At 45.1% G+C, this 12635-nt stretch overlaps 1 protein-coding gene across 1 annotated transcript in view; it reads left to right on the top strand.

The window, feature by feature from the left end:
• Positions 1 to 9356, top strand: part of LOC143003643 (ephrin type-B receptor 1-like) — a gene marked incomplete at its 3' end in the record, with an annotated part of 16504 nt that extends 7148 nt beyond the window's left edge. The window contains exons 5-8 of the mRNA XM_076154415.1: positions 227 to 382; positions 4708 to 4970; positions 7717 to 7792; positions 9213 to 9356. Coding sequence (XP_076010530.1) covers positions 227 to 382; positions 4708 to 4970; positions 7717 to 7792; positions 9213 to 9356 — 639 coding nt within the window. The remainder of the gene's footprint in view (positions 1 to 226; positions 383 to 4707; positions 4971 to 7716; positions 7793 to 9212) is intronic.
• Positions 9357 to 12635: the final 3279 nt, after the last annotated feature.

A 12635-nucleotide genomic window follows, 5' to 3' on the forward strand; every position in this document is an offset into this window, starting at 1 on the left:
TGGGGGAGCTCGTATATATTTTTATTTGACAAGAACATCCAGAAGAAAACCACAGACTTTCAGCCTCTGTGACAATTCTGAGTGATCGTCCGCATATACCTGAGCTCTCTGAACTTTCCTGCCGTGATACTTTTTCTTTGTCTCAGAGTTCCAGACATGTTGTATTATCATCGTCTCTCTCTCTCTCTCTCTCTCTCTCTCTCTCTCTCTCTGTCTCTCTCCCCAGCTTGTCCACAGGGGACCTTTAAGTCCTTCCAGGGAGCAGGATTATGCCAGCAGTGTCCTCCCAACAGTCGCTCCACCATCGAGGCCGCTGTGCTCTGCGGTTGCCGTAATGGCTATTACAGAGGAGACATGGACAAACCAGAGGACGTGTGCACCAGTGAGTCTCTCTCTCTGTCTCTCTCTCTCTCTGTCTCTGATAGGAATACCTAAGATGTGTGACTGCTACAGGCTTTACAAATACACATCGATTGGATTTGCTGATGGTTGATGTGTTGCAATATATCAGCGGTTGAAGGCATTGACAGGCCAATATTATCATTAAGCAAAAGGTCAGAAATTCGTCTTTCCTAGACATTTTTTATGCACTTCAACCAAGCTGAATGTGCTGCCGTGTTCATGAGCGGTAAGTATTGATGCAGCCACATCCTGAGGCTTTCCACTGAAGCGCAGTTGTGTTTGTCTGTGGAGACGAGACGGTACATTTCTATGCAAGACGAGGCACCGAGTTTGAAAATCGCTGCCTCTCAGCTCCGCAGAGAGATGGTGTAAGTAGGTTGCGACATGAATCATTTTGGACTGTCTCGGTCTGTGTGTGTGTAGAGGGGAGGGGATGGGATGGGGAGATACACTACATGTAGGTGTGTGTGCGTCCTGGTAACCTGGATACAGCTGGGTGTTTTTTTAGGGCTCTAGTTCATTCATATTTAGGTCTTCATCACATCGACTTAGATTCATGAATGAGAGAGAAATACATTCACGTGTAGGTCTGTCCCTCCATGCTGGGGAATAAAATACAAGTGGTGACAACTGGAGACCCAATAGCTTTCATTGTCCCCATGGGGTTGTCCTTTTATATGCTATTCCACAAAATTAGGACACCAAGACACTTCTTTCATCTTTGTTGAATGAGGCAGTTCACACATGGTGACGGGATGAACTGGGGATTTGATTCATATTCAAATGTGCAAAATCTTGTGGGAATACGACATGAAGAGGAAGGAGCCCAGCAAATCTTACAGGTTATTACCAAGTTCAATCACCATGTCCCCCCACCCGACAAACCCTTTGATTCAAACATGGCCGCTTCCAAAGTTATTGACATTTAACTGTTGTTGTTATAGCACCACCATCAGGTCGATTAAAGTGGAAAATGGGGGAGAATCTAGCACAGTGCAAATGGGCGTGGCCAACATAGATTGTCGCAGATAGGAATCCAAGAAAATTAAGATTCTATGATTTACACTTATCACCCACCATCAGGTCGCCTGGTCATCAAACTGCTGTGGGTTCTTTCCTGGATCAGTTCCAATTTGCCAAAAATCGAGTTTTATTGCAATCCATGAATTTATTTTTGAGATATAGTGCTAAGCCAGAAGAACACGGCCTCATTGTGTTCAAAGGGATAACCTTCAGAGAGGCTTTAAGCTCCACAAAAAAGGATTAACATTTTACAAGAGCAGAGGAGTATAGCCTCCATTCATTACCGTCTTAAGTGAACGTGAAGATGAAAGCAAATCTAGTTAGAATAAGAGAGGATTTGCACCAAAAGTGCTGCAGGAGAGTGATCTGCTGTCATGATGCACTCAGGATCAGCACACAGGATGAGCAGTCAGGATGAGCAGTCAGGATAAGCAAACAGGATGAGCAGTTACGATGAGGAGCCAGGATGAGCAGTCACCATCAGCAGTCAGGATGAACAGTCAGGATCAGCAGTCTGGATGAGCAGTTAGGATCAGCATTCAGGATCAGCATTCAGGATGAGCAGTTAGGATGAGCAGTTAGGATCAACGGTTAGGATCAACAGCCAGGATAGGCATTCAGGATCAGCAGTCAGGATCAGCAGTTAGGTTCAGTGGTCTGGATCAGCATTCAGGATCAGCATTCAGGATCAGCAGTCAGGATCAGCAGTTAGGATCAACGGTCGGGATCAACAGTCAGGATCAGCATCGAGGATCAACAGTCGGATCAGCAGTCAGGATCAGCTGCGGTGTCACTTTCTTCTTACTCAAACCTGCATGATCATGCATACATTCATGTATGAAGGAGTGAATGTCGGCTGTATGTTTTTTATTGGTGCATGAAAAGACGATCACAACATAAATGGATGTAAATTGACGACGACGGATGAAAATCCAATCATCCGGGGCGTAATGGTGTCGTGTTGACACAGTTCTGTAAATCACCTGCACACCTTCAAAGCAAAGGAGCTTCAAGGTTGTACTCACACAGCGACAACGACAGGGTAAAAAGTGAAGAGCCAAAACTTCAAACTGCAGATAGAATGTCAATATGACAATTTAACTTTCAATTTATTCAGATTCTGTATCAACTCTTAACCCAAAATCAGATCAGTGGGATGGAAGGAGAACGTGCAGGACGGCTGCCTGACAGAAAATCACTTTCTCAGCGTGCCTCACGGGTTAGAGAGGCATGAAGGCAGCGGCTGTGTCTGTATCTGTTTGTGTGTGTGTGTGTGCGTGGGATCATTGTGTATGTATGGGTCAGTATAATATGGTTGAAGCCACTGAGGCAGTTTCAGATGATAATAGAGTGGAGCAGTACAGCGTCTGACTAAATACTGCAGTACTGATTGTGCCTCTAACTCTTCTATAAGGCGTTTATAGCTGCTGCAATAAAAATGGGACAATTTAAAATGTGATTATTGCCTCTTTCCTTTTATACCAATGTGCTCTGGCTGTGAACTGTGAAGTGTGTGTGTGTGTGTGTGTGTGTGTGTGTGTGTGTGTGTGTGTGTGTGTGTGTGTGTGTGTGTGTGTGTGTGTGTGTGTGTGTGTGTGTGTGTGTGTGTGTGTGTGTGTGTGTGTGTGTGTGTGTGTGTCAACATACTGCCTGTGCATGAGCGCATGCTTGTAATTATGAATGCACAGCGTCTGATGCTTCCTCTCTCAGCAGGAAGGCTCTTTTTAAGATGGTCCCACTTAGATTTTAAGCCCCCTGGTGTTAGGTGGGACTTTGATTCTTATGTGTGTGTGTGTGTGTGTGTGTGTGTGTGTGTATGTGTGTGTGTGTGAGGAGCTCTGCATGTCTTTTTTCTCCAGAGATTCATTTGCCAGAACTTCCTTACTATTCTGTGATTTTGCGTATGCCAAGGCTCATCTATCAGATTCAGTCTTGGCTGCTCTTGTTTCAGCATGGCGTGTGTGTGTTCCTGCCTGTGTCTGATGTGGGTGTGTGTGTGTGTGTTTCACCTTCAAACCTGCAGGTTTACTGATTCGACACACTTTTAACACCCCGAAAAACTTCCCTTCAGATCAGACATGTTCACAGGAAAGAGACAGACTGACTGACAGATTTGTCACAGCAACACACACACACACACACACATACTGATCCTCTGCCAGGTGTTGTGCTATTTGATTCCCTTCTGAATATTAGAACCAAGACCCCCTGATGCCCAAGTCCTCATCCTACAATTTGACAGCAGTTGTCAGCTCAGCTCCCGATTGGCAGGAAGTGGCAACTGGGTAAACTTTGAAAGATCCTAAATCCCAGAATTTATTTGGGCTGCTGACAGTAAAGTAAATGTCATGGAAGCGGCAGTTCAGCTGTACTCCGGTTTCTGTTAGTCCAGCCTTTCCCAGGGGAGCAGGCAGGCAGTGCAGAGTAAAAGAGAATTTGGTATTCTTGACTTTGTGGACCAAGTTTGTCCTTTAAAAGTGCGATGTCCTCTCGACGAACTGTGCTCTTATTGTCCCCCTAGTCGAAGAACTATTCAGGTCGTTAACATTTAAAAGCACATTAAAGCTTCAGCTCTAATCCGATAAGGCAATAAGTCTTTCAAAAGTCGTGTTAGCACCATAATTACACTAAAATTAGCAAAAGTCAATGTTGGTGAGTAACAGACGATGCGCCTGAATGCACCTGAACGTCCCATTGTCTTATAATTGCCATTTTAGTTTTGCATTTCCTCTCCTGCTGCAATTCTTCTCCTAAGCCAGAGTGTGTACTTAGAGCAGTAAAATTCCAATGCAGCGACAGGAAGGACACAGAAATCTTCACTTTGCGACGTCTCGCCTGCTATCAGAAGGAATGCAAATGCGCTCGTGTAATGGGCTCTGAGCAATGCACTCCTGATTGCAAAATGTCCTCTTGCTGTTTAATAGACGAGTGAAGAGCAATTGAACATGTTTATAAACTCATCATATGTTTGCATGCAGAACATTTATCCAACTCTAATAGAGAGCAGATTACCCGGAGTTTGCTTCTTATTAAAAGGAGCTGCTGCTTGGTAAACAACCCGATGATTTTCCCAAGTGGTCGCCGTAATGAAGTTTGATTGCATGCAGGTATGAGGCGACCTGTCTGACCCTCACAGTCTAATCTGAATTTGCATGATTGGTATCCTTGGTACTTTGGCGCAACCAATGATTGGGTTACTAAAAGGCAGAATGGTGGAGACAGAGACAGGTTTACCTTCCTCCCTCATTCCGTCTCGTTCTCTCTCTACCTCTCTCTCTCCAGGTGTCCCCTCTGCTCCTCGCAATGTGGTGTCTGTGGTCAACCAGACGTCTGTGTTACTGGAGTGGCACCCACCGCGTGACACGGGGCACCGGGACGACCTGTCCTACAACGTGTTGTGTCGTCGGTGCTACAGCAGCGAGCGGCGCGCTTGTCAGCCGTGCGACGACAGCGTGGCGTTCGTTCCGGGCAAACGGGGGTTAAAGGACATCATGGTGAAGATCAGTAAGCTGCGGGCTCACACGTCCTACACCTTCGACATCCAGGTCAGTCTCACGAGCAGATGGAGTTACAATAAAAAACACCTGACAAACGCGTAATAAAAGGACGGGAAGCTCTTCATGCGCCTGCACATCCCCCAATAAAAATCTAAAACCCTCATCTCAAATAAAAGCCACCTGAATGTGATGTGCAGACCATTAAAACTGCACACCCTGAGAAAGAAATTCAATCTTTAATTATGCATTTAGTCAATGTGTTGCATATTAAGAGCACGAGATGTCCTTGGTACATAAGCAATTAATTATTCTGTGCGCTCGGCTTCTGCCTGAGGGGACGAATACAGACCGTGATAGGCGTGGAGGAGATGTTTTCCGCCGTATCTCGTACAGATTTGTCGCGCTCGTGTGGCGTCCGGCAGGAGTCGTTCAAGGCAACTGGACTCGGAAGATGTTTCGCCGCTTAGCATAGTGAATTCTTGAGACGTCGGTGTGGAGCGTTGACCCTCTGAGAGTCGTTCAGGCCTCAGGTCAGGCGGCGACACACAGGAGTCACATGAGGGTCCTTGAGTCCAGGTTCAAACTGCTCGCAACTTTTGGGAAAGTGATTTTAAAATGTAATTGAGGCAACTTTCTTTATCACCGAGGAGTGACCACAAGCATTAAAATGTAACCCCACACCGGCCATCTGCTGTGGAAGCCACTGTGCTGCTCTGCTCTCTGGCTTTGTCTCCTTTACCTGGCGGGAGAGTCAGGTAAGTCAGTCTGCAAGCAAAAGTGTTCTCCAAAACACTGAGAAAATCTATTTCAAAATACCAAAATGGAGAAATATATTTAAGAGTTAAGAAAAAGTGAAATTTTGGAACAAAATTTAATCGATTCCATTTTGAAAGTTTCATATTTGCTCTGTAAACAGCAATGGAAACAGAATTTTTGTGACCTTAGTTATTGTTCAGAGAGCCAAAGTCTAGTGTCTTTACAAGCATGGTGACGATGATGCTGTTGATGATGAAGGATTTTTACAAGGCAGCATTTGTCAGATTTTTATAATGTCAAAATGATCAGAATACATGAAGCTTTGATGTGTCAGGTTGGTCTGGGAGCTCAAAGCAAAGGGCCGCCCTGCCGTCCTTAATGACTTTAGACCTCCAATCTCCTGCCATCAGCCCACTTCAGCATCAGGGCTTAAGAGTGCCCTAATCAAGGTCACCTGGGATCGTAATTGTTGAGGGAGGGGAGCATGCTCCTTTACTTCCCTCAGCTAATCAGTGGCGGACTTTGAAATCTCATCTGTGCTGATGCAAATAACACGACCTGGACATGAGTCAAAGGCGGTCATAAACCCATTTATTCCCAGAATGCTTTAATGTAATTGATCAATAAACAACAGGGACCGACCTTTAAAGTCTTTGCTGTATTTACTGAAAGCAGAGTGCAGTCAGATTACCGTGTTTGTGAAGTGAGAGCTCAGGGTTTTCCAGGTTTGCTCGTATTTGCTGCATCATACCAGCAAAATCGATCCGCCAACTTTGACCCATCGACTGTCGCGAGAGCTCTGCGCCATCGGCACCGAGCCGCTCCACAATGAATGGAGAGTGAAAGCGGATACGTACTTTCCAAATGACAGCGAAAAATGTTCAGAAGGTCGAACAGCAACACACACAGAATGTTTATCGGCCATCTTTACACCCCTGTGGCTCCTCAAATGGCAGAGCTACTTTATTGGCTGGACTCGCCTTCATTGAGATGAATGCGGGGACGCTTTTGTTACCAAAATGAAACATTCATCATGTGACAGCGCCGATGCTCATGTGAAAGTTACCAGCTGTGTTCACGGAAGCCAACAGTCCTCTGGTGTGAGCTGACATGTATGCAAAGGAAAAGCGTGAAGGAAAAACAAGACGAATCTTGAAAGTGGAGCTTGCGGTAACTAATTGCCTCGTCTGTGTTTGTGTTGGGGCGTCTCAGACTGAAGACTCCTTCTCACTAAATGATTAAGTGACCTCGAGTCAGAATGACAGACCGATCTGCCAGCTAATAAGGTCATCGTCTAAATAATCTCTTTGTCTCGCCGGGAAGAAAAACACCAGAAGATGTGAAATTCCTCAGCTAAGATGAAGTCGTTAAGATAAGCCAAAGGCCATTAGTCAATACTTCCACCAAGGCCAAACAAGCCGAGATCAAATGCGTCCTTGTTCTATTAAAACTAAAGTAAAATAAGATGGATTGAGTTTGCTGTATTATCTTCTTATTATTATTATTACTACCTGTCACGCAGTTTGAGGATATATTTTTGAAGTTCTTGGTTCCATCCCTGAATTGAAATCTTAAATTGGTGGAAACTGAATTGGTTTCCTTGGTTTCCTTCCTTAATGGGTTGTGTCCTTCTCCAAACTTCTGTCAAATTTGGTTCAGCACTTTCGGGGTCACCCTGCACAATAATGGCGCATTCAAGAGCTCTTGGAGATTAGTTTTAGTTGTAAACTCTGGGTCCTTGATGCGACACAAAGTTGTGAAGTGTAGCTCAACCTTTTTTGCTTCCTGCTCAAGTGTTCACCACCAGAAAGATGACGGTAAATAAACCTGAAAAACAGCAACCTGACCTGTTTCCGCTCTTGCTCCCTTTATGCTCCCACCTTTCTGACAAACACTTGAACCTAGCACGTGTATAAGCATGCGTAATAAAGAAAGAAATGAAATTCAAGCACAGACAGATGTGCGTGGTAATAAAGTAAGTCATTGTGTTATTGTCTGAAAGGTGAAGTAACCGACTGTCGCTCTTTATGTTCTGCAGGCAGTCAATGGAGTGACTAACAAGAGCCCCTACCCCGCCCAGCTACTGTCCATCAACATTACAACCAATCAGGCCGGTGAGTTGGGGGGTGCAAGAGCTTTGTGTGTGTGTGTGTGTGTGTGTGTGTGTGTGTGTGTGTGTGTGTGTGTGTGTGTGTGTGTGTGTGTGTGTGTGTGTGTGTGTGTGTGTGTGTGTGTGTGTGTGTGTGTGTGTGTGTGTGTGTGTGTGTGAGTGAGTACACCCCCGGGCATGCTGGGTTATGGGAGAGAGGGTTGGATGGAGAGATAAAGGAAATTGAGGTACAGCTTTTTAATTCATGAAACATGTCATATATCTCTCTCTCTCTCACTCTCTCTCCCCCTCTCCTCTCCTCTCTCTCTCTTCCCCTCTTCCTCTGCCCCCTCTCCCTCTCTCTCTCTCTCTCTCTCTCTCCTTTTCCTTCTCCTTCTCTCTATCTCTGTCTCTCTCTTTCTCTCCCTCTCCTGCTTTCTGTCTCTCTCTCTGTCTCTCTCTCTCTCTCTCTCTCTCTCTCTCTCTCTCTCTCTCTCTCTCTCTCTCTCTCTCTCTCTCTCTCTCTCTCTCTCTCTCTCTCTCTCTCTCTCTCCCAAGCCTCTGCCAGTGTAATTCTAAAGACAATAAAGTGAGCTGACTTACTGCTCCATCGATACTTTATAGAGACGGACAGAAGCGATATTTCCACCACTAGCCAAATTTTAGATTTAAAAGGCGCTTTGCGGCGTTGGAAAACGTATTATTTACCTCATCCGGGGAACATCCAGGCTGGTTCCCTAATCGAAACATGATTCAGTGGCAGTCCCGCTGCTTTCCGAGCACGTTTTGAAACTGCTGCCGGGTGCCAACCTCTTATCCCCCGAATCTATATGGAGTGGAGAGAATCTTATTTATGCTTCAGGTTGACTGGTTGTGTTTTGTTTTGTAAATAATGTTTATGTTAGAAGGAATGAATGAAGGAGGAAGCTTACAGGGTAGAGAAATGGGGAATTCTTTTTCTCTTACCTAAGTGGCTTGTTTTCACTCAGTGTGCACAGTAATGGAGCACCTATGAAAAGTCATCTCAACAAACGGTCTTAGTGGAATTCTGTACCATATGTCCCCTTCAAGAGAATCTGTGTCTGTGTTGCGCCTCTCTGACTTTCCTACCAAGTCACGCACACATGAAACTATATTAGAACAGTAAAATCATAACTTATGCACACGTTATAGCACCAGCACCTCCTGTTTCCCTGAAATTATGGCTTCAAATTCATTGCCGGCATTACTGTTTTCCCAATCAGTGTCAAGAGCAGTAAATTGTTTTCATGAGCCTGGGCGAGGGAGCGTTTTTCTCCTTTGGGTGCACCCTTCACATAACGCTGGGTAATGTGTCATTCCGCCGCACTGTATTTCCATATTTATGCTGGTTAAGGGTGGTGGCAAATCCTTTAACCGCCTAATTGATGGTGTGTGTGCATTTGTGTTTGTATGTGTTTAAACAGCTCCCTCTGTAGTTCCCATCATGCATCAAATCAGCTCAACCAGCCGCAGTTTCTCGTTGTCATGGCCACCGCCTGAACAGCCCAACGGAATTATCCTCGACTACGAGATACGATACTATGACAAGGTAGTGTGGGATGATAAATGTGTGTGTGTGTGTGTGTGTGTGTGTGTGTGTGTGTGTGTGTGTGTGTGTGTGTGTGTGTGTGTGTGTGTGTGTGTTGTTGCTGTTATGGTCACTGCCCGTTGATCCATTAGATGCCATAAAACAAGAGAATCAATATCAAATAGATTGGAGTCATGTGTTGCCAGGTCTGAGGAGCAATTTAAGCCTCTATGTGACTTCAAATTATAACAAATGTTGTAAAGGAACGTCTGTTGTGCCTTTATCTCTCTCTCTCACTCACACACACACACACACACACACACACACACACACACACACACACACACACACACACACACACACACACACACACACACACACACACACACACACACACACACAATGACCCATTACAACTGTTCATACACAGAGTGGGTGCTTGTGCTTGCTTATGTGATTGTAAATTGGGACTAATCTATCTCGCTGGAACCAATCTACACTCAGTGTGAGAGGTGACGCTGTAGCTTAGCAGGGGATCAGTGTCTTTTTTTAAATTAAAGTGCATTAAAGGTTTCATAGTAGATTCTATAATAAGGAAATGAGACTCTGCATGTGTTCACTTTAATGTTTTCTTCCTGCAAGTTTATACAAAATAACTAAAGCAAACTGATGAATTTCCAGTTTCCTACGCAGTTCTTGTGATATTCTTTGCTTCTGTACTTCACACACACATACACACACGCACACACACGCACACACACACGCACACGCACACACACGCGCAGATTAATTGACGAAGGCCGGGGCAAAGACGTTTCTTCAATTATTTGCCCTCTAATTAATGTTTCCCCTCTCAAACTGAAGCTTTCATTAAATGTCTGATGCAGTTAAGGTCAATCACTTCATATGTCAGCTTTCTTTTCTCACAATATTCTCTCTCAATAAGTCAGGATTGATCTTAGAGCTTTGATAGAGATTCTATATGACCTCTAGTAACTGTGACAGCATTTTTCAGTCATGGAGAACCTGATGTTTGAGTGTAAGTGTGGAAAACGTGAGAACGCTTTGGGCTGCTAAACAGTTAAAGAGGAGAGTTTGCGTTTGATTTGTCGCGCCTATCGGAGCGTTACATGTTTCTTGTACGAACAATTGTGGAGGTGCTTTGATGTGCTGCAATACACATAATGCAAATGTAATGACAATGTGCTCTCTAGGGTCTAATTAGCATAAGTCACAAATGAAACGCTGCACAGGTCACCTGCAGGTCACGTCTTCTTACAAAGCCATAAAGAAAACGTTCCATTAATGCAGAACCAAGACCTAAATGTTATTTTAACTTTGTGTGATATTGGAGCTCCTGCTGTTAGACACATCGACACTGCATAGTTACTTCTCTTCCTGCTCCACACACACAAAGAGATGGGGAAGTAGTTCACATATAAAAAAGAAGCAGGAGTGAAAATCTTGGTCTTGATTTTTTTGCTCTATTCAAGAATAAAAAAAAACATCTTTTTGTGTCCAGTGAGAAATCATCCGTTACAATGAGTTCCTTTTCTACAGACAGAATGGGAAGCAAAAAATGGGGATAGTAAAGAGATGATAGAGAAGCAAAGAAGAGAAAGAAGAGGATAGATAAGTTAAGGCTCCATCTGGCCTTAGTTAGTTTGAGGTATTTGGTTGGATAAAGCTTTGATCCTTGTCTCACCTGGGACGGGCGATCGTTTCCTGCTCTGAGATTCTACCCAGATTTGACCAAAGAGGAAGGGGGGAGACATCAGTTTTTGTAGAGCGCTTTTGCATCAGTCTGTCTCTCAAGCTGAACCATTTAAAGACGAGAAGATTGGGATTGGATTCTAGATTCTGGATTCTGAAACTCCCACATTTCTGCTCTGTAAGGCTGCAGAGGCTCTGACTGACTGAGGCCCTCACTCCTCCATCCACCTCCTTTCAAACCGGCCTGCATAAAGCTTACGCAACACCTCCTCGACCTCGATTCAGGGAACGACCGGAGCGCGCTTCATCAACGTCCGCCTGTTTTGTGTAAAGACAAAGGAATCCTGAATGCTCATCTTGTCTCGTTTGCATCTACTGATACCTTTTTGAAAGCAAATTATGTCCTCACATTTTCTGTGTCTGAGCCAAGAGCCTCCAAAGCCCTTACAAGGACGTTCCTCCTCCTCCTCCTCCCTGTCCTCGTCTCCAGCCCACGTTTGACTCCCTGCCATTTTCCTCTCCAGCTTACCAAAGGAAAGTAAAGTCGTTTTTTAGCAGTTATGACGGATGCTGCTGCTGCTGCTGCTGCTGCTGCTGCTGCTGCTGCTGCTGCTGCTGCTGCTGCTGCTGCTGCTGCTGCTGCTGCTGCTGCTGCTGCTGCTGCTGCTGCTGCTGCTGCTGCTGCTGCTGCTGCTGCTGCTGCTGCTGCTGCTGCTCCTCCTCCACACTGCCAACGTTTTACTCTCTATACATGACGTTTCCTGACTCTGTTGAACCCTCGACGCTGACACCGGAACTCACAGAGACGCGCGACAATAAACAACGGCGGGCTAGAAAAGCTCAAAGACACCTGTCAACCCCCTCTCATCTCTGTTCTTTATAATGGAAACACTCCTGCACAGACTGAGTGCTGGAGACTCCCAGAGGGCTCACTCCCTCGCTCGCTCCCTCGCTCGCCCGCTCGCAGGCGTCTGACTTCCCAGCAAAACACGGAGCTCAAGGTTGCCGCGCAAGGAAAAAGGAGAATGTAGTGTTTTTGTTTGTGTTTGTGAGGCTGCGCGCTATTTTTATTTCTATCATCTCTGCTGCCTTTTGTTTGTTTTGTTTTTTTGTGGTGGCAAACTCCGTCGCTGTTGGCACAAATATCAAAGCGGCGACCTGCTAACACAAACAACCTTTATTGTAGAGTTCATTCGCTATTGATGTTATGCGCATTACAGTGGACACACATCATTTTCTGGTGCAATGTAGCAGGTTCTCACATGCATTAAGTAACACTCAGTGTGCACAGCAGTGTCAGAAAGTGGCTCAGTGTGTTTTTGCACTGGGCGTCTTAACCTGCGTCATGAAAGAAGAACTATTTGTGGTTCTGTGTTTATTGGAGGCCCTTGTGTTTAATCTGAGCTATCACAGGACTGCACCTTACAGCTTCGTCACGTTTGCTCCTCCATCGTTCATGACAAGAGCCGAGCTCTAACATAATCCTGCCACGTCTTTACGATCATATAAGAGACCAAAGTTCCTGAAAAAGATGAAGAGAAAGAGCAGGGGGGTGGTGGGAGGGGAAAGTTGAGATCATGTGGGAGAGCAATTAAAGTTAGTGGAG

The sequence above is a fragment of the Genypterus blacodes genome, unplaced genomic scaffold (genome assembly GCF_046128005.1).
Source record: "Genypterus blacodes isolate CSIRO-AG114 ecotype Tasmania unplaced genomic scaffold, CSIRO-AGI_Gbla_v1 ptg000062l_1, whole genome shotgun sequence".
Lineage (NCBI taxonomy): Eukaryota > Metazoa > Chordata > Actinopteri > Ophidiiformes > Ophidiidae > Genypterus > Genypterus blacodes.